This window comes from Oncorhynchus mykiss, chromosome 8 (assembly GCF_013265735.2).
Source record: "Oncorhynchus mykiss isolate Arlee chromosome 8, USDA_OmykA_1.1, whole genome shotgun sequence".
Lineage (NCBI taxonomy): Eukaryota > Metazoa > Chordata > Actinopteri > Salmoniformes > Salmonidae > Oncorhynchus > Oncorhynchus mykiss.
In genome coordinates this window covers 60,274,130-60,300,859 of record NC_048572.1, presented here as the reverse complement: position 1 = coordinate 60,300,859, position 26,730 = coordinate 60,274,130, and the positions used below count along the sequence as shown (strand labels likewise).

The 26,730-nt window shown below is 42.9% G+C and overlaps 1 protein-coding gene across 2 annotated transcripts; it reads left to right on the top strand.

Moving 5' to 3' along the window:
• Positions 1 to 2,765: 2,765 nt before the first annotated feature.
• Positions 2,766 to 25,572, top strand: LOC110530257 (WD repeat-containing protein 37). Of its 2 annotated transcripts, none has more exons than XM_036985837.1 (15): positions 2,766 to 3,099; positions 4,061 to 4,233; positions 6,100 to 6,196; positions 6,391 to 6,486; positions 6,679 to 6,743; positions 13,699 to 13,834; positions 14,957 to 15,028; positions 15,237 to 15,281; positions 15,407 to 15,483; positions 15,599 to 15,833; positions 16,104 to 16,245; positions 19,093 to 19,227; positions 19,488 to 19,602; positions 21,680 to 21,826; positions 22,239 to 25,572. In XM_036985837.1, exons 2-14 carry the CDS (start codon positions 4,096 to 4,098, stop codon positions 21,809 to 21,811), a joined length of 1,485 nt encoding a protein of 494 aa, XP_036841732.1. In that variant the 5' UTR covers positions 2,766 to 3,099; positions 4,061 to 4,095; the 3' UTR covers positions 21,812 to 21,826; positions 22,239 to 25,572. The 2 variants fall into 2 exon arrangements, with proteins under 2 accessions (XP_036841732.1, XP_021468845.1); XM_021613170.2 differs by having other exon boundaries at positions 2,767 to 3,099; positions 15,596 to 15,833.
• The last annotated feature ends 1,158 nt before the right edge of the window (positions 25,573 to 26,730 follow it).

Sequence of the window (26,730 nt, the reverse complement as noted above, 5' to 3'; positions counted from 1 at the left end):
GCTAAAAACAAAAGTAAGAAAGAAGCATGCGGAGTGATGAGTAGGATTCTGTTTTCACATGCAAAAGTGATTGCTTTTGATAAAAACTAGTGCTGAGCGATTAGTGCTTTTTGAGATGGGTTTCGATGATAAATTATTCTACAAGGCAGAGTAAAAGTTAATACATGTCCCATGATGGTAGACTGCCCATGACTGCCTATCACTTATTAACCATTGGTTATTCACATTACTTTAGGCCTGTTTTAATAAAATATTACAGTTGTGTATATTACATGTGTTTTATTTGATGACTATTCCATTCCAAGTCATCTGATCTCTATAGAGCTGCTGTCTGACGAAATCACATTTTGTAGTTCTAAGTAAGGCCTACTATGACTGAATACCAATACCTCGCAAAGCAACTGCTCAATGTATCCCCTCTTGATCACACAAAAAGAAACAGACCGGACAAGTAGCTGCACAATGGATTATGGTTATTGTAGTTAATTATCATGTTTTCTGCGCTGACCTATGTAAAACATTGACCAGTTCTAAACAAAAATATAGATGCAACATGTAAAGTGTTGGTCCCATGTTTCATGAGCTGAAACAAAAGATTACAGAAATGTTCCATGCACACAAATTTGTTTACATCCCTTCTTTGTGAGCATTTCTCCTTTGCCAAGATAGTCCATCCACCTGACAGGTGTGACATATCAAGAAGCTGATTAAACAGCATGATCATTACACAGGTCCACCTTGTGCTGGGGACAATAGAAGGCCACGAAAACGTACAGTTTTGTCACAACACAATGCTACAGATGTCTCAAGTTTTGAGGGAGCATTCAATTGTTATGCTGACTGCAGGAATGTCCACCAGATCTGTTGCCAGAGAATTGAATGTTCACTTCTCTACCATAAGCCATAAATGTTTTTGAGAATTTGGCAGTGCTTCCAACCGACCTCACAACCGCAGACCACGTGTATGGTGTCGTGTGGGCGAGCGGTTTGCTGATGTCAAAGTTGTGAACAGAGTGCCCCATTGTGACAGTGCGGTTATGGTATGGGCAGGCATAAGCTACGGACAAGTAACACAATTGCATTTTATCGGTGGCAATTTGAATGCAAAGAGATACAGTGACGAGGTGCTGAGGCGCATTGTCATGTCATTAATTTGCTGTCATAGCCTCGTGTTTCAGCATGATAATGCACGGCCCCATGTCACAAGGATCTACACAATTCCTGGAAGTGGAAAATTACCCAGTTCAACCATGGCCTGCATACTCACCATACATGTCACCCAGTGAGCATGTTTGGGATGCTCTGAATCTACGTGTGCTACAGCGTGTTCCAGTTCCCGCCAATATCCAGAAACTTCGCACAGCCATTGAAGTGGAGTGGGACAACATTCCACAGGCCACAATCAACAGCCTGATCAACTCTATGCGAAGGAGCTGTGTCGCGCTGCATGAGGCAAATGGTCACACCAGATATTGGCTGGTTTTCTGACCCACGCCCTTAAAGTATCTGTGACCAACAGATGCATATCTGGATTCCCAGTTGTGAAATCCATAAAATTGACCGATTTCCTTATATGAACTCAGTAAAATCTTTGAAGTTGTTGCCTTTATATTTTCCTACTACATCACACAGTTCGGGCATGATCTGATGTATCTCCCAATTGACATCTGTCGATTAGTTGTTTAAAAACAGAAAAATAACCAACATTTCGGTTTATCGCTCAGCACAAATAAAAACTAGTTTCTGGACAATGCACCATGCTGCCTTTTGACAACATAACTGAGCAGCGCAGATTACATTTCATTTGAGAAGGTTGCTCCTTCTTTTCCCTTTTGCCGGGACATTGCCCAGTTTAACACGGGCCAGCGTAATATAACTACCACAATGGGGGTTCAAAATAAGCCCATAGAAACCCACTGTGCTTATTTTTGGACAGATTTTGACGAGAGTGAAACCTCTCGCTTTGCCTCTTCCTCTGCTAGAATGGAGAATGCCACCCGGAATTAGGCATAATTTCTTTTGGTGGCCTGGATGAAACAAGAAGGCCAGCAAAGATTATGGATATACTGACAAGATACATGTCTCTGCCATAACAGTGGGAGTCGTTGTCCACAAAGTGGCACAGCTGTCTTGCTCCAGCCTATGCTTTCTTTGAATAAGTGGATACATCTCATTATTGTGATCCATTTTTGAATATTCGGGGGTTGTTCAACTTCAACTGCCTGTATTCAATGGAGAGAGATGCTATGCTTACTAGCCTCATACCATGAATATGCATAGCCATCGAGAAAACTCCGATATAAAATGTATTTTCTTACATTTGCCAGGATGTCACGTGGTCCTACTTATATCAGTACACTCGTAACAATTTAAGCATTAGACAACCTATATTTGGTTAAATAAATCTCACGTAGCAAATAAGACACTCAATGATTTCCTCATTAAAACTCCTTGCTTTTTTGGGCGAAACAGCGCCACCTGCTGGAGGGAGACAGATTTCCTGCGTTGGGCCTCTCTCTTCGTCTTCCTGTCTGAGGCCAGTCAAACCAGTCAGCTTTCCACTAGATAGCATAGCCACAAAGTCAAATATCGTAATAATTAATGAACACAAAAAAATAGCTATTTCGTTTTAATGTAAGGTTAGGCATAAGGTTATCAGTATGGGTTAGGCTAAAATCACATTTTAAGAATATGAATTGTGGAAATAGGCATGGTCTATGACTTTGTGGCTGTGGTAACTAGACGACTGTCAAGCTGCTGGCTATCTGTTTGACAGAGACGGGAGAGGAAGCGAGACACCCCACTTGCTGTTTTGTGTTTGTCTGTGTTTTGGTTTCGGTTTTGTTTCAATGGGGCCCAGTGAACTAGTATTGCATTGGCGTCTATGGGAGACACACCCAGTTAAGTTGACCGGAACTGAACATTTGTTTTCAACGGTAAATGGCCCTGGTGATCTTAATTTATCCACCATCTTTGATGGGGAGAAGTCAACAAGGATCCCAGTAACGTTACTTTTCATTTAGAAAATGGCAAAATGGTCTGTCGCAGAATAAATTTCAGAGCAACTTGGAACAAATACCTGGATTTCTAGTATTGTATGTAAGTATGCTCACGTTTCTTTCATAGCAAGATAGCTAGCTAGTTACGTACATTTAGCTAGTTTGTTAGCTACACATACTCAGTGACTATTTACCTTAGCTAACGTTAGTTAGCTTCGTAATAGCTGACCTGGCACCTCCTTGCCTATTTATTTATTTTTTTTGCCTATTTGTGTGTATAGTTTGTGCAAAACAAGTAGCTAGCTTGTTAGTTCACATACCTCGTCCTGTTACTGAAGTAACATCAATACTTTTTTTGTCAGCTTTGGTAATTCGCATTGGTTAGCTAGCTAGATATGTTTGACAGCTATCGTCTTTAGCTAGCTAACGTTAGTTTGGTTAGCTAGCCAACTAGCTAACGCTTGGCAGGTTCAAGCAGGGTGGCTTGACAGTAATGGTGCCTACAACAGAAATGGTTAGCTTGCAGTAATGATGTATTGACAGTAGTTATGTATTGTTTCACATTCGTTGAACGTTTTCTTTGGAGACATCAGTCCTTCACACTCCTTCCAAGGGCAAAATGATACCAAGTTTGTCATGCTGACATCACATATCATATTAACATGCATTTCAGGTATTACGTCTGTTTTATGATGACTGACATGCATGAATGTCAGACATACTCAAGAGTTGTCAATATGTCCCTAAATTAATAACAATGCCTTGGTTCCCCTGGGAGCTATTCAGATGTGAAGGAGAATGTGAGCAATACTGTCTGTCAGCGTGTTGTGGTATTTGTGCACCTGAACACCTACCACCGCCCAACATGGGGTCTGGTGTAGCCATACCAGAGAGGAGGAGGCGACAGAATATACAACAATATTTGTCCATACTGACTCAGAAAGACACTTACTATTTCTTAGTTAAGTATGGCTCGGGCCTTGTGTAAAGACTTTTCAGGAATAGCTTCAGACTATTATAGCTAATCATTCTAACCATGTACTCTGCTTCCTCCTTTACAGTTTCACATAGGAAAGTTGGGGGTCTATGAGGAGGGATGCCTGTCGAAAGTGGAAGCAGTGCATCCTCCCGCCAGGCCAAGCAGAAGCGGAAGTCCCACAGCCTGTCCATCCGTCGGACCAACAGCACCGAGCAGGAGCGCACAGGTTTACAGAGGGAGATGTTGGAGGGACAGGTGTGGACTGGGCTGGGGAGAGCCTGAGAACAAGTGGAGCTTTTGTCCAGCTGAATGTTGTCACCATAACTAGAGAAATGTTTTCCTATCTGAACACAAGCCAGGATAATTGTATGATTGCATAAGTGGTATAGAATGAGGCAATCCACAAATGTCTGTGGTTGTTTGTTAGGTTCTTACCTTGAGTGCACTTATGGCACTGTGGTTTGCACTGTTAGGCTCACTAGTTAAGTAGACCTAAGCCAATTACACTGTGATCCATCAGTTTAGAGCATGAGAATGTGAGGTGCTGTTCAACCAATAGAATCGATACATGCGCTTCTCTCCCAGTCCATTTGACACAAATGGACTCAAGCTAATCTTGTTCAACATCACTTAGTTAAATCAATCATGTGAGATAAAGTATATGGATGCAGTTAGAAGAACATAATATGTTCAGTTGATGGTGGGGGAGTATTTGTAGTTATGGATTAGGCTACATGAGATGAAATAAATATACTTAGTAGACAGTTGTTGTAATCCAGGTAGTTAGTTAATTTAGTTATTGTTCATTCAATGATTTTAGTTCCTGTGCTTGCGTCACGTTGTGTTAGCTAGGTTTTCTACGATAATTATTTTTTTTACAAACAGATTAAGATAAATTCTATGTCTGGTTAATAAGGGGATGCCAATTGAACAGTTTACTGAGAAAGGATCACCGTAGAATTCCACTTGTCTTTTTGAGTATGCCTTTTTCATAGAGTATGTTTTCAGGTCTTCTCTGCTATTATGGTGGTAGCATGTATTGTTACTTCAGAGCAACAATACACACTCTTAAATTATTTGGGACATGGGGCAAAGCACTTAATCCAACTTTTTTGTTTTCACTCTGGCTACTTTGAGTAGTCTAAGTCTGCTGATAATCTGCATCACTATTTGAAACCTGAGGTAAGTTGGGTATTTAGAAACACTGTGTCAGAATGTAGAGTACCTTCTGAATAGCGTACTAAATAGTTTAGTTGTAATGTTCTAGTGTTTTTTCTAGTGTGTTTGTTCACACACAATACTTTTCCATTCCCCTTGCCAAACGTCTCAGCTCTATTAAATCCACAGGAAGCTTGATTCAACATGCCTTGTGCTCCTATCCAGAAAATCTGTTTCAGTATTGCAAATCTCTCTATGCTATACAGGTTCCATCAAATTCCCCCCTGCACGATAGCCAACTCTGTAAACTACACCACCCCAGCCTGCTTTGCTGTTACTTTGTGCATTGTGGTGTACTGGTACTCATCCTTTCTCCAGCTGCATCATGACTTGTTACTGTTAGCCTATGAATGCAAAGAGCATCTCTACTGAACTCCTTAGAAAAAAAGCTGGACCTGCAAGCAAGGGTACAAAGGGCCTGTATGTGTTTGGCCCTGGACAGACTGTGTTCTTGTGGCACTAGGCCATTCAGCTCACATCAGTGCTCTGGTAGAATAAGCATTTCTATGTTAAAAGGAATGACTTGGGTAGATTTTCCATCTGGTTTGTAACACAGAGAGTCAGGGACCATTTTGTCTCAACACTTATTGTCCTTGTGTAGTGGTAACACAGTTGATATTTAGTTGTCAGTGTTAGTTTCCCTGTCTTCACCCTTAAATGTTTGGTTGTAAGTAGCCTCGTTTCCTATTGGCTTACAGTCCCCTTAGCACTAGTAAATAATTTGTTTTTCAGTGTCCTAGCAGGAATATTATGCTAAATAGTTTGCTATTATTGCACTAGGACCAAGCCCACCCATTTGGGGTTTGTGTTCTTGGTCTCATTATAAACCAAAGGGTGAATTATTATGTTATCTCTTCCTTATTTTCCCCTAAAATCTTAATATACCAATTTATGCATTTGCAGGATTCCAAACTACCATTGTCTTTGAGGAGCAATCTTTTGGACCTCTTTGGCCAGATTGAGAGGGAGTTTGAAAACCTCTACATTGAAAACATTGAGTGTAAGTACAGCACACACATTGATGGATAACATTCCTATAGGTGAATGTGCACAGCCATCATTGGAGTGGATGTCACTTAATATGATTTCACCCCATGTACAGCAGTAACAATATGTGAAAATGTTTTGATTGATATCTGCTTGATAATCCCATTGCTGTCACTATCCCTCAATGTGATTTCTATTCATTTGCAGTGCGTAGAGAGATTGAAACCTTGAACGATCGTTTAACAGCTGAAGGACAAACCATCGACGGGGGAGACTTGACTAAGGGGGCACTTAAAGCGAAAGGTTTGAGACAGCAGAATTCTGTTTGACATGTTAGAACGTTTAGCATTATTTCTGTTCAACACATGTTAATGCTGCTGTGAAGGGCCTTCATGCCAAATGGAGTAAATGACATAGACCCACAATATGTTGATTAGAGACTTCACTGGCTTCTTATTCTGTTCTCATAATGTGCTCTCTCCTCTTAACTCACAGCAAGTCATAGCACAAGTCAACTTTCTCAAAAACTGAAGACAACTTATAAGGCATCTACAAGCAAGGTAAAATCTCTTATCTTTATCTGACTTGTATGATGATATGTCATTTAAAAAATAATATTGTTGAGTAACTTACAACCTAGTTGTTTGCTATAATAATAATAATAATAATAATAATAATAATTTCAGCGAAGGGATGACTTAGAAGGGACACAGTCCACTGTTCTATTAAAAAAACACAATCTTATACCAAAATTGAATTCATTTTTTAGGAAATGTATCTAAGGCTATATTCTTTAAAATACAGTTGGCTTCGGGTTTGTACTAAATGTTAATTGAAAAAGAGATATGAAAGTGGTCGTATGGTCAGCGGTAAATCTATTTCTATTTTTCACCATAGCGCTCACATTCTTTCCATGGCAAAGTAGGTGGTGGACCTCTTCCCACCTTCAATGTGGGGAACATTGTGGAGTTGTGGGGTGGAGACTCATGGGTAACAGGTTCTTCATTTCCCCCGTGTCCCCCCGCCATTATGCATGAGCAGCCCAGCCATGGGGCTGATGCACCGTCTCCAAGACACTTGGTGATTGAAATGTATGACTTGTTGTTTTATAGACTAATTTACAGTGAGACATATTAAAGACACTAATTGATATCTCTCACTAACAAAAGCTTTCTAAGAAATTTACCGTACACACTTTTTGGGGGGTTTGTTTCTGCACTCACTAGAATGGAAGCACATTGGATTTCCAGGCTGTCACGCACTTAGGCCGAAAGGCTGACGAGATCTCTGTGAAATGCCTTGAGCTTCAATGGCTTAATGACAATGGTTTGAGTTGAAATGGCAGTTGTGGGCTTTCCTTTGTTTCACAGAGGGAGTCAGTGCAATGAAAGATGACGTTGTGCTCTTTCTATCTTTACGTTTTAGTCATTTAGTAGGGAAAAAAACAACACCATATCACAGTTACTGCAAGTAGACTCTTCGAAGTAGCTGCTATCATGGCAACAGTGTGGTGGTCTGTTTGGATGAGCTTGGTTTTTCCTCATTGAACATCAACCCTTTGTTTTTTTTAGCTGCAGTCATACAATCTTACCATAAAGAACTACCCTATTAACACACATTGCTAACAATAAGTTAGGATATTTCCCTGCTCTGTTCAATGTATGCTTCTTTTCATACTTCCATTCGATGTTAACTTGATGATCTACGCAACCGTTCAAAAGTTTGGGGTCACTTAGAAATGTCCTTGTTTTTGAAAGAAAAGTACATTTTCTGTCCATTTAAAATGACATGAAATTGATCAGAAAAACAGTGTAGACATTAATGTTGTAAATTACTATTGTAGCGTGAAACGGCAGATTTTTTGTGGAATATCTCCATAGGCGTACAGAGGCCCATTATTTGCAACCATCACTCCTGTGGTTTTTAAAAGGCTAATTGATCATTAGAAAACCCTTTTGCAATTATGTTAGCACAGCTGAAAACTGCTGTTCTGATTAAAGAAGCAATAAAACTGGCCATTTAAAAAAAGAAGTTTATTTTTACCCCCTTTTTTCTCCCCAATTTCGTGGTATCCAATTGTTAGTAATTACTATCTTGTCTCATCGCTACAACTCCCGTACGGGCTCGGGAGAGATGAAGGTCGAGAGCTCCGAAACACAACCCAACCAAGCCACACTGCTTCTTAACACAGCACGACCTGGTCAGCGTGCACTGCGCCGGGCCCGCCACAGGAGTCGCTAGTGTGCGATGAGACAAGGATATCCCTACCGGCCAAACCCTCCCTAACCCGGACGACGCTAGGCCAATTGTGCGTCGCCCCATGGACCTCCCGGTCGCGGCCGGCTGCGACAGAGCCTGGGCTCAAACCCAGAGTCTCTGGTGGCCTTAGACCACTGCGCCACCCGGGAGGCCTGAAACTGGCCTTCTTTAGACTAGTTGAGTATCTGGAGATTTGTGGGTTCAATTACAGGCTCAAAATGGCCAGAAACAAATAACTTTCTTCTGAAACTTGTCAGTCTATTCTTGTTCTGAGAAATGAAGGCTATTCCATGCGAGAAATTGTCAAGAAACTGAAGATCTTGTACAACGCTGTGTAATACTCCCTTCACAGAACAGCGCAAACTGCCTCTAATCAGAATAGAAAGAGAAGTGGGAGGCCCCGGTGCACAACTGAGCAAGCAGACAAGTAAGTTAGTGTCTAGTTTGAGAAACAGATGCCTCTCAAGTCCTCAACCGGTAGCTTCAATAGTCTCAACGTCAACAGTGAAGAGGCAACTCCGGGATGCTGGCCTTCTAGGCAGAGTTGCAAAGAAAAAGCCATATCTCAGACTGGCCAATAAAAAGAAAAGATTAAGATGGGCAAAATAACACAGACAACTGGACAGTTGGAAAAAAGTGTTATGGACAGACAAATCTAAGTTTGAGGTGTTCCGATCACAAGAACATTTGTGAGACGCAGAAAAAATGAAAATATGCTGGAGTGCTTGACACCATCTGTCAAGCATGGTGGAGGAAATGTGATTGTCTGGGGGTGCTTTCGTGGTGGTCAAGTGGGAGATTTGTGCAGGGTAAAATGGATCTTGAAGAAGGAAGTCTATCACACCATTTCGCAACGCCATACCCTGTGGACGGCACTTAATTGGAGCCAATTTCCTCCTACAACAGGACAATCACCCAAACCACAGCTCCAAACTATGCAAGAACTATTTAGCAAAGAAGCAGTCCGCTGGTATTCTGTCTATAATGGAGTGGCCGGCACAGTCACCGGATCTCAACCCTATTGCGCTGTTGTGGGAGCAGCTTGACCTTATGGTACTTAATAAGTGCCCATCAAGCCAATACAATTTGTGGGAGGTGCTTCAGGAAGCATGGGGTGGAATCTCTTCCGATTACCTCAACAAATTGACAACTAGAATGCCAAAGGTCTGCAAGGCTGTAATTGGAGGATTCTTTGACGAAAGCCAAGTTTGAGGGACACAATTATTATTTAAATTAAAAATCATTATTTATAACCTTGTCAATGTCTTGACTATATTTCCTATTCATTTTGCAACTCATTTCATGTATGTTTTCATGGAAAACAAGGACATTTCTAAGTGACCCCAAACTTGAAAGGTAGTGTATATAATTTTCAGAAATGGCACTTGAAGACTTCAAGCAAACACTAATCCTTTCTTGAAATGCTGATGTTCACTGATGTAAAACGAGCAACAATTTGATATGCACATTGCAGACCATGCAATGTCACAATAGGCTATATCCCATAAACTGCTGGGTGCATTAGATATTTAACCAGCTTTGTGTTATCTCACACACTTCCTGTTGCCTATTGGTTAAATGTAGCATCTTACGCCAGTTAGGGTTGCACATTTTGGGGAATATTCAGAGGTGGAAACTTTCCGTGGGAATTAATGGAAATATATGCCAATTAATATTAATACCATTTCAATGTAGATGTTTTTTGTATTGAATATATTTACTATATCATATGGAGACAAACGTAAACCTTTTACCTTATCGTAAGTAGACATAATTGCAAATTATTAAACCCTTCCAATATAAATAAAGAAAACAATTTAGTTACAAATATAACTTTAATTAAATGAGTTGACTATTCACATGGGATAATTTCACTGAAAAACAAAAGAAAGGGAATATTGAATGATCCATCGCATCTCCCAAAAACGTAAAATGATAGTCTAGAAACTAAAGCTTTAGTTGTCTTCCTCTCAGGCTTCCATGTCTTCTCCCTGGACCTCCTCAATGTCCACGTCTTGAACATCAGACTCTGAGGCCTCATCTTCACTGTCACTTTCCAACCTTGTTGAGGATGGCTCGTTGTCAGGCTCAAAAAGCCAGGGAATTTGCCTGGATGGCCACCAACTTTTCAACCCTTTTATTGGTCAGCCTGTTGCGTGCTTTGGTGTGTGTTCCCAAACAAGGACCAGTTGCGCTCTGAGGCGGCTGATGTTGGTGGGATTTGGAGGATGATGGAGGCAACGGGGGAAAGAGCCTCAGATCCACAAAGTCCCTTCCACCAGGTGGCTGATGAGATATGTTGGCACAACTTCCATATTGCATCTCCATCCCAAAGCCCTTGCTTGGAAGTGTACAGACTCCCAAGAACCTTGCCCTCATCCAGGACAAGGCGGCGAGACATGGTTGTGATGACACTAGACAGGATGCTCTTGCCAGCATACTTTGGGTCCAACATGTACGCTGTGGCGTGTATGGGCTTCAGGCAGAAGTCTTCATGCTTTTTGATGTATTTCACAACTGCAGTTTCCTCTGCTTGGCACAACAGTGAAGTGGGCAGGGCAGTACAGATTGCTTCTCTTACATCTGCAAGCAGAGTCTGAACATCAGACTGGATGGCATTGTCTCCCTCAATCCGTGCAATGGCAATTGCTATTGGTTTCAGGCTGCTTACCACTCTATCCCAAAATACATAATGCAGGAGGATCCTTTTGATGGGGCTGTCCATATTGGCAGACTGTGATATGGCCATTTCTTGGAGAGACTCCTTCCCCTCCAGGCGACTGTCAAACATGATGACAATACCACCCCAACGGGTGCTGCTGGGCAGCTTCAATGTGGTGCTCTTATTCTTCTCACTTTGCTTGGTGAGGTAGATTGCTGCTCTAACTTGATGACCCTTCACATACGTAACCATTTCCTTATGTCTCTTGTAGAGTGTATCCATTGTTTTCAGTGCCATGATGTCCTTGAGGAGTAGATTCAATGCATGAGCAGCACAGCCAATGGGTGTGATGTGAGGCTAGGACTCCTCCACTTTATACCAAGCAGCCTTCATGTTCGCAGTGTTGTCTGTCACCTGTGCAAATACCTTCTGTGGTCCAAGGTCATTGACTGCCTTCAGCTCATCTGCATTGTAGAGACCAGTGTGTCTGTTGTCCCTTGTGTCTTCTGTGCTCTTGTAGAATACTGGTTGAGGGGTGGAGATGATGTAGTTAATCATTCCTTGCCCGCAAACATTCGACCACTCATCAGCGATGATTGCAATATAGTCTGCTTTCTCTATGATTTGACCTTCACTTGAACTCTGCATCCAGCAAATGAGTAGATAAAGCATGTCTGGTTGGAGGGGTGTATGCTGGGCGAGAGCATTCAGAAATCTCTTCCAATACTCATTGCCTGTGAGCACCAGAGGTGAACCAGTTGCATACACAGCTCGATCAAGACAATCATCAACATATATAAAATATTTTCGCCCCACCTTGGCTCAGACACTAGTAGTGTGGGCTCAATAGCATCTCATTAGTGTGCAAGATCTTGAGAATCAGCTGTACATGTGATGGAAGAATGCACTGAGCATGCAGAGGGTTGCAATTCCATTGAATTGGGGATAGTTTAACCAAAATATGCCACAAGACCTAGAATTGCCTTATTTGTATCCCACAAAAAAGGTCCACTGTTAGTTATAAGCATTTATTTTTAATGAATTTAAGCAAAATTCCCCAAATTCCAGGGCTTAACTTTCCATGGAAAATTTCCGCATCACTTCCGACCCTTTGCAACCCTAACGTCAGTGTTCTATTTAAACTAATTCAGTAACTCTTAACTGCCCTTTAAGAGTATAAACGGCAGTGCTATCTCTTGTGTGGCCATCATTCACTACTTCCTGTTGATAGCGCTTCATTTATCTTATACCACAGTCTATGCACACTTTAAACTTAATGTGGCTCTTTGTCTTTCATAGGACACTGTATTAAATCAGACCTGGTAACATTTAGAAACCCATTCAATTCTATCTATGTCATTCCTGAATTTTTTCTGAAATGATTTGATAGTAATTATTTTATTGTCCGTTGCATGCATCTCACACCACAGCCTTTGGCTGTGTCCCAGATGGTTCTGGTCAAAAGAAGTGCATTATATAGGGTGCCATTTGAGACACACCCTCAGATACTGTATCTGCAGATGTTTTATATGTGCTGCCCAGAGAGATCCAGAGCTGCTGCTGTTATGTGTGGATAGGCTGCTGCGGCAGGCCTGCTCTGTGCTTACAACCAACCAACCCATGGCTCAGCAATCACTGAAAATAAACTGCAACTCATCAAAGTTGTGGATAGTATTTTAGTCTTCCATGATATTATGCTTTAACTAGGCCTATGTGTTTACTATAAGTTTATACATAGTGTTGATTTTTTTTTTCCACTTTAATTTCCATATTTTTCTGAAGTATGATTTTATGTTGTTTGTATTTGGTTGCAATATTCTGGTTTTCCCAAAAATCCGGTAGTAGGATTTTGGAATTCCTGCTTATTCCCTCCTGATTCTGGGAATCTTCCAACTGGAATTTTTGGAAAACCTGGGAATTTTTGGAGATTTACTGTAATTCTGCTACCCTATTTTTTTGAATGTTGTTGAATTATTTTGGTGAGATATCTGACCTGCTTATTTGTCCCCTCTTGCTTTTGCAGTGGGAACTTATTTAGTGGTTTGTTTCAAACACCTGCCCCTCCCAGAAGTCCAACTTGTTTTATCTCCATTTTAGATGTAAACATGGATACTGACTGATGATAATCATTTGACTATTATTATTTAAAGTTATTTTGTTTTACTTAACCTTATATAGGTTCATATATTCTTTATCCCCTCTTTCTTTCACAGCTTTGCATTTAAAATCAGTTTTGATTAATGCAGCATAATAATTGTTGTGTCCAACATGATACTAAGGTGATGTGAAAAAATAAATAATAATGATGATTGTGTTCCAAATGACACCCTTTTCCCTATTTAGTGCACTACTTTTTTGTTTTACCACGGAATAGGGTGCCATATGGGATGCAGTGTAAAACAACCCAAGCTTCTTAGCCATTGCAGAGGTATCATGCTGACTGTCTGGAGCCCTAATGACCCCCACCCACCCACCCACCCACCCAGTGCTGCTGTCCCTCCCTGCTTCCTCCCCTGCTTCTGTTATGCTTCCTCCTCTTCATTTAATCAGCTGTGTGTAAACACCATCTCTTGTCTCTGCTGCCTGCCCTTCAGATCGTCTCCAGTTTTAAAGCCACCACGTCCAGAGCCGTGTGCCAGCTGGTCAAGGAGTATGTAGGCCACAGGGATGGCATATGGGACCTGAGTGTCACCAGGACACAGCCCGTGGTGCTGGGCACAGCATCAGCAGGTTAGAAAGCTACAGTGCATTCCAAAGCCCTCCTGATAGGGTTGCAAAATTCCAGTATCTTTCCCCAAATGTCCTGGTTTTCCAGAAATCTCAGTTGTAGGATTCCTGGAATTGGGAGGTAATAAGTAGGAAATCTAGAATCCTCCCACCAGGACTTCTGAAAAATCTGGACATTTTGAGAGGTTACCGTAATTTTGCAACCATACCTACAGAACATCCTAACAGGCGTCATACCCATCAGATTTGGCCTGTTTTAAAAAAAGATATATTATTTTGATTTGTTCTCTCTGTAGTATACTACTAGCCACCTAGCAATGTTATGAAGTTGTCTTCAGCTAGATAGATTCCCAATCTCTCAACCTCCATAACTAGCTACCAAGCTTTTTCAGGCTGTCAATCAAGTTAGAGTAGCTTGTCTAACTGTCTTAGCTGGCATGCCTGCTGGCAAGGTTTGTCAACTTTTAGAAAAGCAAGCAATTACTAAATGTACTGAAGTAAAGATAATGATTATGGCTCTAGATTGCAGGAAAAATATTTTTCAGATGTTTGAAAAATGCAAAACTCCAACTTTTGGACCACTCCCCCAGCCATCCATGTGTACTTTGTGCCCCCTCAGATTTCCCCTCAGATTTTTGGGGTGCATGACTCCCCTGCATCCCAATGTCTTGACTACTGGCCTTATTTTCCTCCTGGCCCAAGACAAACAATCGTGTTAGTGAGTCACATTTTAAACTGGTCGTCCGTAATGTTCAGCCTGATGGCTCTTTAAAATGCACTGTAGACTTTGGTTTGATATTCAATGAATTGAACTGTCAACAGGTGCGTGTTAAGGTTGTGATAAAGCCATCATATGGTCTGGTAATTAGGAATTGCTTTCAGACCAGAGTGCTTATTGTGCTAAGAGGGGGCAAATGTAATTTGGCAATGATTACAGTATGAACGTAGAGTGAACTGAATGACTCATGAGTTAAATCCCGAATGACACGATATTCTCTATTTCGTGCACTTTGTAGGTGTATGGAATAGGCTGCCATTTTGGACGTAAACAATGATTACGGTGATGTATGAAGGGGGTGTGGCCTGAAAGCTGAATGTGTGTACACCACGTGTCTCTCCATACAGATCACAGTGCTATGCTATGGAGCATCGAGACTGGGAAATGCCTCCTGAAGTATCTAGGTCATGCAGGATCAGGTGAAATGTTCTCTTCTTTCTGATCCATGCAATGTGTATGAAGGAATGTATTTGTCCTAAATGATTCATAGGGTGCGTCCTAAATGACACTGTGGGGCCCTGGTTAAAAGTAGTACATAGGGGTAGGTAGTAGGGTGCTTTTTGGGACAGGCGCAAAGTTTTATTGTGGCGGCTATTCATCAAAAACCATATGTTTGTCACTTTCCAGTTAACTCTATCAAGTTCCATCCCACGGAACAGATGGCTCTTACAGGTAAGGATCTCTTTCTGAATGGCCACAATTGTCTGAAAAACACGTTTTGAGTCCCATGTATGTTCAGATGTCTATTGGTTTGGGGTGTTGTGAGGTGTTTTTGAGGCCTCCATCTCTGTTTACAGCGTCTGGTGACCAGACAGCCCATATCTGGAGGTACACGGTGCAGTTGCCCACCCCACAGCCTGTAGCCGACATCAGTGTAAGCTTCTCAAAAACATGTCTCTTATAACCCACTGCACCTAGATGTCTAGGTCCTATATGCTGGTGTTTGTGTGTGCGCGCGTGTGGCATGTCTGTCTCTGTTTTCACAGCAGACGCCCTGTGATGACGACATAGACTTCTCAGATAAGGACGAGGCTGACGGGGACGGTGACGGCCCTAGCGAGTGTCCCTCCATCCGCGTCTCTTCCACTACCCTCAGGAGCCACCAGGGGGTGGTCATTGCTGCAGACTGGCTGGTGGGGGGCAAGCAGGTGGTCACAGCCTCTTGGGACCGGGCTGCCAACCTGTACGACGTGGAGACCTCCGAGCTCGTCCACTCACTCACTGGTAGGTCCATCCCCCCCCCCCACGTTACAACATCAACGTAGAGAAATAACAACACATGAAGGAGAAAACGCACACACAGTAAAAACTAAACAGAAAAACCTTAATGTGTTTTTTCTGTGTCTGTAGAGTGGGCATTGCATTGGTTGTTATGTGTCATAAGGGCTGTTTTGGATTACGTTGCCAATGAATGCCCGTTATGTAACTGTTCTGAACTCTGTCCTATTCCAAGTGACTCTGCCTTACCCCTCTGAGCTGTGTCTGTGTCCCCAGGCCACGACCAGGAACTGACCCACTGCTGCACCCACCCCACCCAGCGTCTGGTGGTCACCTCGTCCAGAGACACCACCTTCCGCCTGTGGGACTTCAGAGACCCCTCCATCCACTCTGTCAATGTGTTCCAGGGACACACTGAGTGAGTCACACACACACTTTCCATCTGTGTGATTTCAGTGATCCCCTCCATCCACTATCCAGGGACACACAGTCAGTAGCACCCCTACAAAATTCATGCAGAAAGCATATCGCCACCCATAATGTGGCATTAATTATCCATCAATTAGCATTAATAAGCCATGTGTCCATTTAGATTACAGGGGCTAGATTTGGTCTGCCCACAGTCGCGGGTGAGGGCACAGCTAATCAGCCAATAGCATCCAGAACAAATGATACTGTGGTACATGAGTCAGTCAAGAGAATGAAGGAGCTGGTGACCTTCAGGCCTCGCCATTTTCCCACCCAGACGTCATGTGTGTGGTAGACTGCTTCGATCACGTGGATTGGGATATGTTCCGCATTGCGTCAAACAACAACATTGATGAATACGCTGATTTGGTGAGCGAGTTCATTAGAAAGTGCATTGAAGATGTCGTACCCATAGCAACGATTAAAACATTCCCAAAACAGAAACTGTGGATTTATGGCAGCATTCGCATGAAACTGAAAGAGTGAACCACTGCTTTTAACCAGGGCAAGGTGACCAGAAACATGACTGAATACAAAACAATGTAGCTATTTCCTCCGCAAGGCAATCAAACGAGCTAAGCGTCAGTATAGAGACAAAGTAGAGTCGCAATTCAACGGCTTAGACACGAGGTATGTGGCAGTGTCTACAGTCAATCATGGATTACAAAAAGAAAACCAGCCCCATAGCTGACCAGGATGTCTTGCTCCCAGACAGACTAAATAACTTCTTTGCTCGCTTTGAGGACAATACAGTGCCACTGACATGGCCCGCTACCAAAACCTGCGGACTCTTCCTCACTGCAGCCGACGTGAGTAAAATATTTAAACGTGTTAACCCTCGCTAGGCTGCAGGCCCAGACTGCATCCCCAGCTGCGTCCTCAGAGCATGCGCAGACCAGCTGGCTGGTGTGTTTACGGACATATTCAATCAATCCTTATCCCAGTCTGCTGTTCCCACATGCTTCAAGAGGGCCACCATTGTCCCTGTTCCCAAGAAAGCTAAGGTAACTGAGCTAAACAACTACCGCCCCGTAGCACTCACTTCCGTCATCATGAAGTGCTTTGAGATACTAGTCAAGGACCATATCACCTCCACCCTACCTGACACCCTAGACCCACTCCAATTTGCCTACCGCCCAAATAGGTCCAGAGACGACGCAATCGCAACCACACTGCCCTAACCCATCTGGATAAGAGGAATACCTATGTGAGAATGCTGTTCACCGACTACAGCTCAGCATTTAACACCATAGTACCCTCCAAACTCGTCATCAAGCTCGAGACCCTGGGTCTCGACCCCGCCCTGTGCAACTGGGTACTGGACTTCCTGACGGGCCGCCCCCAGGTGGTGAGTGTAGGTAACATCTCCACCCCGCTGATCCTCAACACTGGGACCCCACAAGGGTGCGTTCTGAGCTCTCTCCTGTACTCCCTGTTCACCCATGACTGCATGGCCATGCACGCCTCCAACTCAATCATCAAGTTTGCGGAAGACACTACAGTGGTAGGCTTGATTACCAACAACAACGAGACGGCCTACAGGGAGGAGGTGAGGGCCCTCGGAGTGTGGTGTCAGGAAAATAACCTCACACTCCACGTCAACAAAACAAAGGAGATGATCGTGGACTTCAGGAAATAGCAGAGAGAGCATCCCCCTATCCATATTGATGGGACAGTAGTGGAGAAGGTGGAAAGTTAAGTTCCTCGGCGTACACATCACAGAAAAACTGAAATGGTCCACCCACACAGACAGCGTCGTGAAGAAGGCGCAGCAGCCCCTCTTCAACCTCAAGAGGCTGAATAAATTTGGCTTGTCACCAAATGCACTCACAAACTTCTACAGATGCACAATCGAGAGCATCCTGTCGGGCTGTATCACCGCCTGGTACGGCAACTGCTCCGCCCACAACCGTAAGGCACTCCAGAGGGTAGTGAGGTCTGCACAACACATCACCGGGGGCAAACTACCTGCCCTCCAAGACACCTACACCACCCGATGTCACAGGAAGGCCATAAAGATCATCAAGGACAACAACCACCCGAGCCGCTGCCTGTTCACCTCGCTGTCATCCAGAAGGCGAGGTCAGTACAGGTGCATCAAAGCGGGGACCGAGACTGAAAAACAGCTTCTCTCTCAAGGCCATCAGACTGTTAAACAGCCACAACTAACATTGAGTGGCTGCTGCCAACACACTGATTCAACTCAATAATGGAAATTGATGTAAAAATATATCACTAGCCACTTTAAACAATGCTACTTAATATAATGTTTACATACCCTACATTACTCATCTCATATGTTTATGTATATACTGTACTCGATACCCTCTACTGCATCTTGCCTATGCCGTTCTGTACCATCACTCATTCATATATCTTTATGTACATATTCTTTATCACTTTACACTTGTGTGTGTGTATACGGTAGTCGTTTTGGAATTGTTAGGTTAGATTACTCATTGGTTACTAGTGCATTGTCGGAACTAGAAGCACAAACATTTTGCTACACTCGCATTAACAGCTGCTAACCATGTTTGTGACCAATAAAATTAGATTTGATTTGAAATATCTAGGTATTTATTTGACTGCAAATGTACAGTCCTGCTAATAAGGCCTTGGTCCCTAGAATGCTACTTTGATGGTGTCCTTTCCAGGAAGCATAACGTGTTTCGCTGGTTCATAAATCTCTTTTTACAGCAACCGTTGTCACCTAAGTGCTTTACAGTAACCTGGCCTAAACCGCAAGAAAAGCGGGTTGATGACTAACTCTCTTTTCCACCATGTTGTATGTGTCCAGCACGGTGACGTCAGCTGTGTTCACTGTGGGGGACAACGTGGTGTCTGGGAGTGACGACCGCACCGTCAAGGTCTGGGACCTCAAGAACATGAGGTCACCCATAGCTACCATCCGCACAGACTCTGCCGTCAATAGGTGAGAGGGAACTGTATCACACAATTTATTCTGGAAACCTCGTATTAGGTAGAGTATGTGTGTGATTTAGAAAAAGAAACAGCTGGGATTAGAAGATACATTAAAAAGGGGTGATTTAAAGCCTCGTTGTTTACTGTACTTTGAACTTTTTACAGGATAAGCGTGTCGTACTAATTAAATATTGATTTTAAGAGGGATGTTAAGAATCAATGTTGTGTTAGAAAATGTAATTCATTGATTATATGTTTAACCGCTCACAGGATAAGTGTGTCAGTGAACCAAAGAATCATTGCTCTTCCTCACGACAATCGTCAAGTCCGGCTGTTTGACATGTCAGGAGTGCGGCTGGCTCGACTCCCACGTAGCAACAGACAGGTAACCAGAACCAAACAGTGGGGCTAACACTGGACTGTAATCACAACCTATTTCCATATTACCTCTCATGACTAGGCTGCTCAACCAGTACCAGACATGACTAGGCTGCTCAACCAGTACCAGACATGACTAGGCTGCTCATCCAGTACCAGACATGACTAGGCTGCTCATCCAGTACCAGACATGACTAGGCTGCTCAACCAGTACCAGACATGACTAGGCTGCTCAACCAGTACCAGACATGACTAGGCTGCTCAACCAGTACCAGACATGACTAGGCTGCTCAACCAGTACCAGACATGACTAGGCTGCTCAACCAGTACCAGACATGACTAGGCTGCTCAACCAGTACCAGACATGACTAGGCTGCTCATCCAGTACCAGACATGACTAGGCTGCTCAACCAGTACCAGACATGACTAGGCTGCTCAACCAGTACCAGACATGATTAGGCTGCTCAACCAGTACCAGACATGACTAGGCTGCTCAACCAGTACCAGACATGACTAGGCTGCTCAACCAGTACCAGACATGACTAGGCTGCTCAACCAGTACCAGACATGACTAGGCTGCTCAACCAGTACCAGACATGACTAGGCTGCTCAACCAGTACCAGACATGACTAGGCTGCTCAACCAGTACCAGACATGACTAGGCTGCTCAACCAGTACCAGACATGACTAGGCTGCTCAACCAGTACCAGACATGACTAGGCTGCTCAACCAGTACCAGACATGACTAGGCTGCTCAACCAGTACCAGACATGACTAGGCTGCTCAACCAGTACCAGACATGACTAGGCTGCTCAACCAGTACCAGACATGACTAGGCTGCTCAACCAGTACCAGACATGACTAGGCTGCTCAACCAGTACCAGACATGACTAGGCTGCTCAACCAGTACCAGACATGACTAGGCTGCTCAACCAGTACCAGACATGACTAGGCTGCTCAACCAGTACCAGACATGACTAGGCTGCTCATCCAGTACCAGACATGACTAGGCTGCTCAACCAGTACCAGACATGACTAGGCTGCTCAACCAGTACCAGACATGACTAGGCTGCTCAACCAGTACCAGACATGACTAGGCTGCTCATCCAGTACCAGACATGACTAGGCTGCTCAACCAGTACCAGACATGACTAGGCTGCTCATCCAGTACCAGACATGACTAGGCTGCTCAACCAGTACCAGACATGACTAGGCTGCTCAACCAGTACCAGACATGACTAGGCTGCTCAACCAGTGCGATATGGACTGCCACTTCTGTCTTACCATTAGCCCTGATGGGTTTTCCAAAGGGTATGTATTTGAGTTTTTATTGTTTACTATTTTCTTGTGCGTAGTGTATTTATATGAATTGTGTCAAATAATTCAGCATCGGCTGCCATTGATGCTTTCTAATGTTGAATTTGAAATAAACCATTCCATTCTATATATAGACTGAGTGTACAAAACAATAGGAACACCTTTCTAATATTGACTTGCACCCCTTTTTGTCTTCAGAACAGCCTCAGTTCGTCGGGACATGGACTCTACAAGGTGTCAAGTGTTCCACAGGGATGCTGGCCCATGTTGACTCCAATGCTTCCCACAGCTGTGTCTAGTCGGCTGGATGTCCTTTTGGTGGCGGACCATTCTTAATACACACGGGAAACTGTTGAGTGTGAAAAACCCAGCAGCGTTGTAGTTCGACACACACAAACCGATGTGTCTGGCACCTACTACCATACCCTGTTCAAAGGCATTTCAGTCTTTTGTGTTGGCCATTCACCCTTTGAATGGCACACACACACATACAATCCATGTCTCAATTTATCAAGGCTTAAAAGTCCTTCTTTAACTAGTTGCCTCCCCTTCATCTACACTGATTTGAAGTGGATTTAACAAGTGGCGTCAATAAGGGATCATAGCTTTCATCTGGTCAGTCTGTCATGGAAAGAGCATGTTAGGTACTAATGTTACTGTTGCTTCACAGAGTTGTGTTCCTTGTTGTCTATGACCTTTGTTTCTTGTGATGGTTTTTCAGTGAAAAGTGTGTTTACATCAATTAAATGTATTGTTATTATTCCCAGGGCCACCGGCGCATGGTGTGCTGCTCAGCCTGGTGTGAGGATAACTCTTCTTGTAACCTGTTCAGCTGTGGCTTCGACCGGCAGGCCATCGGGTGGAACATCAACATACCCGCGCTGCTGCAGGAGAAGTGAGCCCAGCCAGGACAGGTTAGTTTTCCCTCATTTACTTTTATCCTATGTTTTCTTTTGGTTTCCTCTTTCAGGGACGGTTTTCCGGGCACAGACTAAGGCCTGTCCTAGACTCAATGGAGAATCTCCATAAAACTAGCTTTATAGTCCTGGACTAGGCTAAACCTGTTTCCGGAAATCCACTCCCTAGTGTTATTCGCAACTTTGCATTAGCATTTTTGGACATTACTAGTCTTTATTTTTTTCTAGACATTTCTGAAAGGGGAGGGGCTTTAGAAGCCTATTTTAGTCATTTTTTTACCCTTCACTGCACATGTACTTTTGTCTTTTAATTCTCTGTAACTAAGTCGCTGTACATAAAAGCGTCTGCTAAATTACCTAAATCTCATTGTTTTTTTTGTCTTTTTCTTGTGTGCAAATTTTAAAACAGGTCCAGAGTCAGCTCTGAGCCACCCGCTTGGCCCATCTGCTAATTGAGCCCATCTTAAGAGCTGATCCCTGGTCAGATCAGTCACATACCCTGACCCTCAGGCAGGGAGGGGAGAAGATCGATCGAGGACCCCCACCCCGACCGCTCTCTCTTTGTGTCAAGTCCTATATTCTTTTGACACTCCAAATGTGGTCACAGTCTGGTCTACATGGTCTGAATATACATACCATAATACATACATGTGTGACAGTGTGTGTGGTTGATTTCAATCTTGCCCATGTACAGAAAATGTGAAGGACTACTCTCTGCTTTGTTGTTGGGCTTGTTTTGATCCGTTTATTCATCAACTTGCTGCTGACGATAAAGAGCACAGTGTCAAGCAGGAGGTATGGGGGGGGGGGGGGGGGGGGGGTAGGTAAATGTAGTGTGCCTAATTTTCAGTTCAGAGCAAGTCTGTCCCATGTAGATGGTGTAGCCTTAGAATGTGATGATGATGATCAGCATTTCATGGAGACTTGTGTTCTGAAATTCCACGCATCTGCTTTCTACCTATCTAACCTGCTCAGATGTACAGCAAGCCAAGCTATATAGCTGTCATTTTGACAGAGCCACACCTTGAAGAAGTCTACAGGTCCATGACAGTCTACTGCTGATTAACTGAGCTCTGCTTCGTACAATACAATGAGGCTAGTGAGTTCTTGTGGCTCTGTCATGCACCTTTTAAAACCAATATCTGTTACAGTTTATTTTGTTGTGTAACACTTTTTAGCCAAAATCTCATTTCAGCTTTTGTACAGAATGTTAAGAAGCCTACTCCGACACATTATGTTGTACCATTGGAATAACCTGTGTAAACAATCCATGTTTTGGGGGTGGAGGTTGATCGTCTTCACCATTTCAATAGGCACTTCATTTGTGTGTAATATTCATAAATGAGTCTTAGAAAGTAAGACGTTCTGAAATTGCTGTTTAGATATAGAGTTTACCGTTAGATATAGAGTTTACAAGCAATATTAATTGGTAAAGTGTATCTTTAAAATATTTTAGCAGTGCCATTAGTCAGTATTGAAAACCTGTTACAGGGATACATAGACCAGTCCTAGTTGTACTTGCGTAAGTGGAATCTCATTACGAGCATTCAAATGCAATGGCTGTAACATGCTTGTGTGGTCAGTGATCATGGCGTTAATGTCTGCTTCCAAAACAACAAACTGCATAGAAAACTAAAAGAAGAGATTGTTGTGATGTGTTTGGGGGGGGGGGGGGATAGTGTGATGTCACAAAGTACCTGTGTCTGTTTTTGTTTTTAGATGAAGAGAGTCGATGTTGGCCTCTAAAACATTTGGGACGTAATTGTCTGCAGGAGTCACTTGGCAGGCAGCACAGTTGACTAAATTCCTGCTGAAGAGCAGACGAATGCTAAAAAAGGATCTATGTATCTCAGTACATGAGACCAGACTTGCAGGAGTAAAGGCTTCTGTAGAGACTTTTAGATATACTTTGTGTTTTGCCAATGTATAACAAAATGATGCTCATTAATATTGATACAGTAACAGCCACATTGAACATCTTATATCCCATATTGAATAGTTATCGTGACAAGTCTAAAAAAGCCATGAAGCCAAGTGTAGAAGAAGCCCACGGAGCATAACTTTCCTTTCACAATAAATCTCACATCTGGTGCAAATTAAATGTAATATATTCTGATATATTCAAAGTGGCCCATTTGGCTTAATGATGTCTTACTGCTGCAGATTTTATAAACCTTTTTAATGTTATGAGGTGCTCTTTTCATTTCTACTAGTTCTTCATCCTGTGCAGTTAAATCAGTTGGATCTCTTAGGTTTCATTGACTGAAATATTGTTGCTTTAATCTATAGGGGTTTGCATAAATCTCAAATACTGATTTAGTTGTAATTCTCACGTATCATTTACATCCGGGATGTCTTAGAGGGCGACGGCTAGCCTGCTCCCAGATCTGTTTGTGCTCGAGCCAACTCCATTGGTCTTTATCAAACCAAACAATAAGACAGTGGGTGGATTCCATTATGCTGAGCCGTGGGGTACCGATCTATGGCCCATGACGTGAAAGGGCAAAAGCGGTGGGGGAGGAGCACCCTTCTCAAATCAAACAGTAATCTGTGCCACTTGGTCATGTCAACATCTCTTTTCTATAAAATGTTAGAATTTTCAGACTAGTTTTCATTGGAAAAGCTGATTTTTAAAGCGTTGTTTATCAAAAACAATCACTTTTGCACGTGAAAACAGAATCCAACTCATCACTCCACGTGCTTCGTTACGTCACTTGTTTTGAGCCGACTTCGCCTTGGGCTTTGAACGCGGCACCTGGCCCCAAAACTACTGCAAAACACGTCTACCAGGGCGCCCGGGCCAGATGAATCAAATCCCCTCAATGAGTGACAAGGAGTTGGCATGATGGCACAAACAGACTGGCACTCAAGCTAGCTACTGCATATTTTGTTGTGCAGTCCTATGCATGATGTAGTACTAGATGCATTTATTCAGTGATTATAGTAGGCTGTTAAATGGGTTGGTAAAATAAGAGGTGCCTCTTGGACCGTAGCCGTCCAGGATTGTCATCATCCCTGATTTGAAGTGAAACATTTGTTTGAATGGCAAAAATATCAAACGTGTGGACTCACTGGCCTGTGAATGTGTCATTTTAGAATGGTTTTCCAGTATTTTCTTATTTGCAGACAGTCTATCTACAGAGCTGGATTTGATTGCACCTGAACTAAAGCAACATCCCAGATCTGTTTGTGTTCTTGCCAACTCCACTGCTCGTTTGGCATTTGTTACAATGAGTTTGCATGATGGCACAGACTGGCACTCCGGCTACCTGAACTCCTTAATCACACATTCTGAGCCACCATGTTTAGCTAATTGACCATGTTTATCATCAACTTTAATAGTTTTGTTATTATTTGATTATTTACATTTCAGTCTCATGGTTTTCTCCCTCATAATGTAAATATGGTCCTGTGGTCCTGCTCTTTTGTGTTCCAAAGGGCACCCTATTCCCTTTACAGTGCACTACTTTTGACATGAGCCCTATGGGGCCTGGTCAGAAATATTGCACTACGAAAGAAGTAATGTGCCATTTGGGACGTATCCCTCATTACATGACAAATTTAGCAACAGAAATCAACTGTGCAATAGCTTTAGTAAAAAACATTTTTTTTTTTTACCTAGCTAATGATATTGTAAGTACATAAAACTCAACATTAAACAGTTTTTGCTGACAGCGGTGTTGTGAGAGAGATGTATAAGGAACAACAGCTTGTGAAATAAAATGTACCATTTTATTCCCTCAGATTGTATGCTCTTTGTGTTGTATTTCAGCCTTGCTTTGAGTCAGTTGCTAAATTACCATTACACCGCTTCAGGAGTATGAGGATAGTATTTAATTAATTGTTCAGTCTGTTACCACGCAGTTGTCAGAAAACACCCAGTCTTACTAAAATAAGCTTTCGTATCAAACCCGACGTCCCGAGTCATTACTAAGAAGTTAGTTAATCTAAAGGTTGGTGCCGAAACCAGGGAATACGAAAGCGGGGTACCATTCGAGGCGCAACAACGCGGATTTTGAATCAGATTGACGTGGAAATATCCCAGTCAAATCCGGATACCGATCACTTGAGTACATTGTTGGAATTGCTATCCGCTAAGGAGGACAGTTTGTTTGAGCTCGATCGTGGAATTGAACAGTTAACGCCATTGGACGGATTGGAGGCAGAGATTGCATGCACGGAGGATTACAAAGAACGCATTATCATGCTGAAGAGCCGTGCACAAAGAGTGATAACGAAGAAACAGGACGTCAATCCACTACCAGCCCGGGTGAGTGACGCTAACTCAAACATATCACAGAGACAATCAGTAAGGCTACCGAAGTTGATTATTGAGAAATTCTATGGAGATGTCAGTGTGTGGCAGGAGTTTTGGAGCCAATATGAGACTGCTATTCACAACAATGATTCACTGTGTAAAAAAGAGAAGTTTACCTATCTGAAAACATATCTCACTGGACCAGCTGCAAAGGCAGTAGCAGGACTGATGTTAACAGACAGTAACTATGATAATGCAATCGCTCTACTCAAGAGCAGATTTGGAAGGAAAGATCTTGTGATTAGTGCTCATATGTCAAAGCTGCTGAATCTCACACCTGTGAAGAAATCCTCTGATCTAAATGCATTGAGGCAGCTATATGATGAATGTGAAATTCAGATTAGGAGCCTGGAATCACTGGGTGTAATGTCAGAAACCTATGGAAGCCTACTATTCCCAATCTTACTGCAGATGATTCCAGAGGACATAGCTCTTGACTATAGTCGTCAGAGGGGAGTAGATGATGAATGGAAAGTGTCTGAGATTATCAGTTTCCTACAGAAAGAGGTTCAGAGCAGGGAGAGAGCGCTACAAATGACAAGATCATACAACCAACAGAAAGAGAGCAAACCATGGAACAAGT

Coding starts and splice junctions, on each gene's coding strand:
- LOC110530257 (XM_021613170.2), top strand. CDS start 4,096: ATGCCTGTCGAAAGTGGAAGCAGTGCATCCTCCCGCCAGGCCAAGCAG. Junction 15,029..15,236: donor TCTAGGTCATGCAGGATCAG/GTGAAATGTTCT, acceptor GTCACTTTCCAG/TTAACTCTATCAAGTTCCAT. Junction 15,282..15,406: donor GGAACAGATGGCTCTTACAG/GTAAGGATCTCT, acceptor CTCTGTTTACAG/CGTCTGGTGACCAGACAGCC.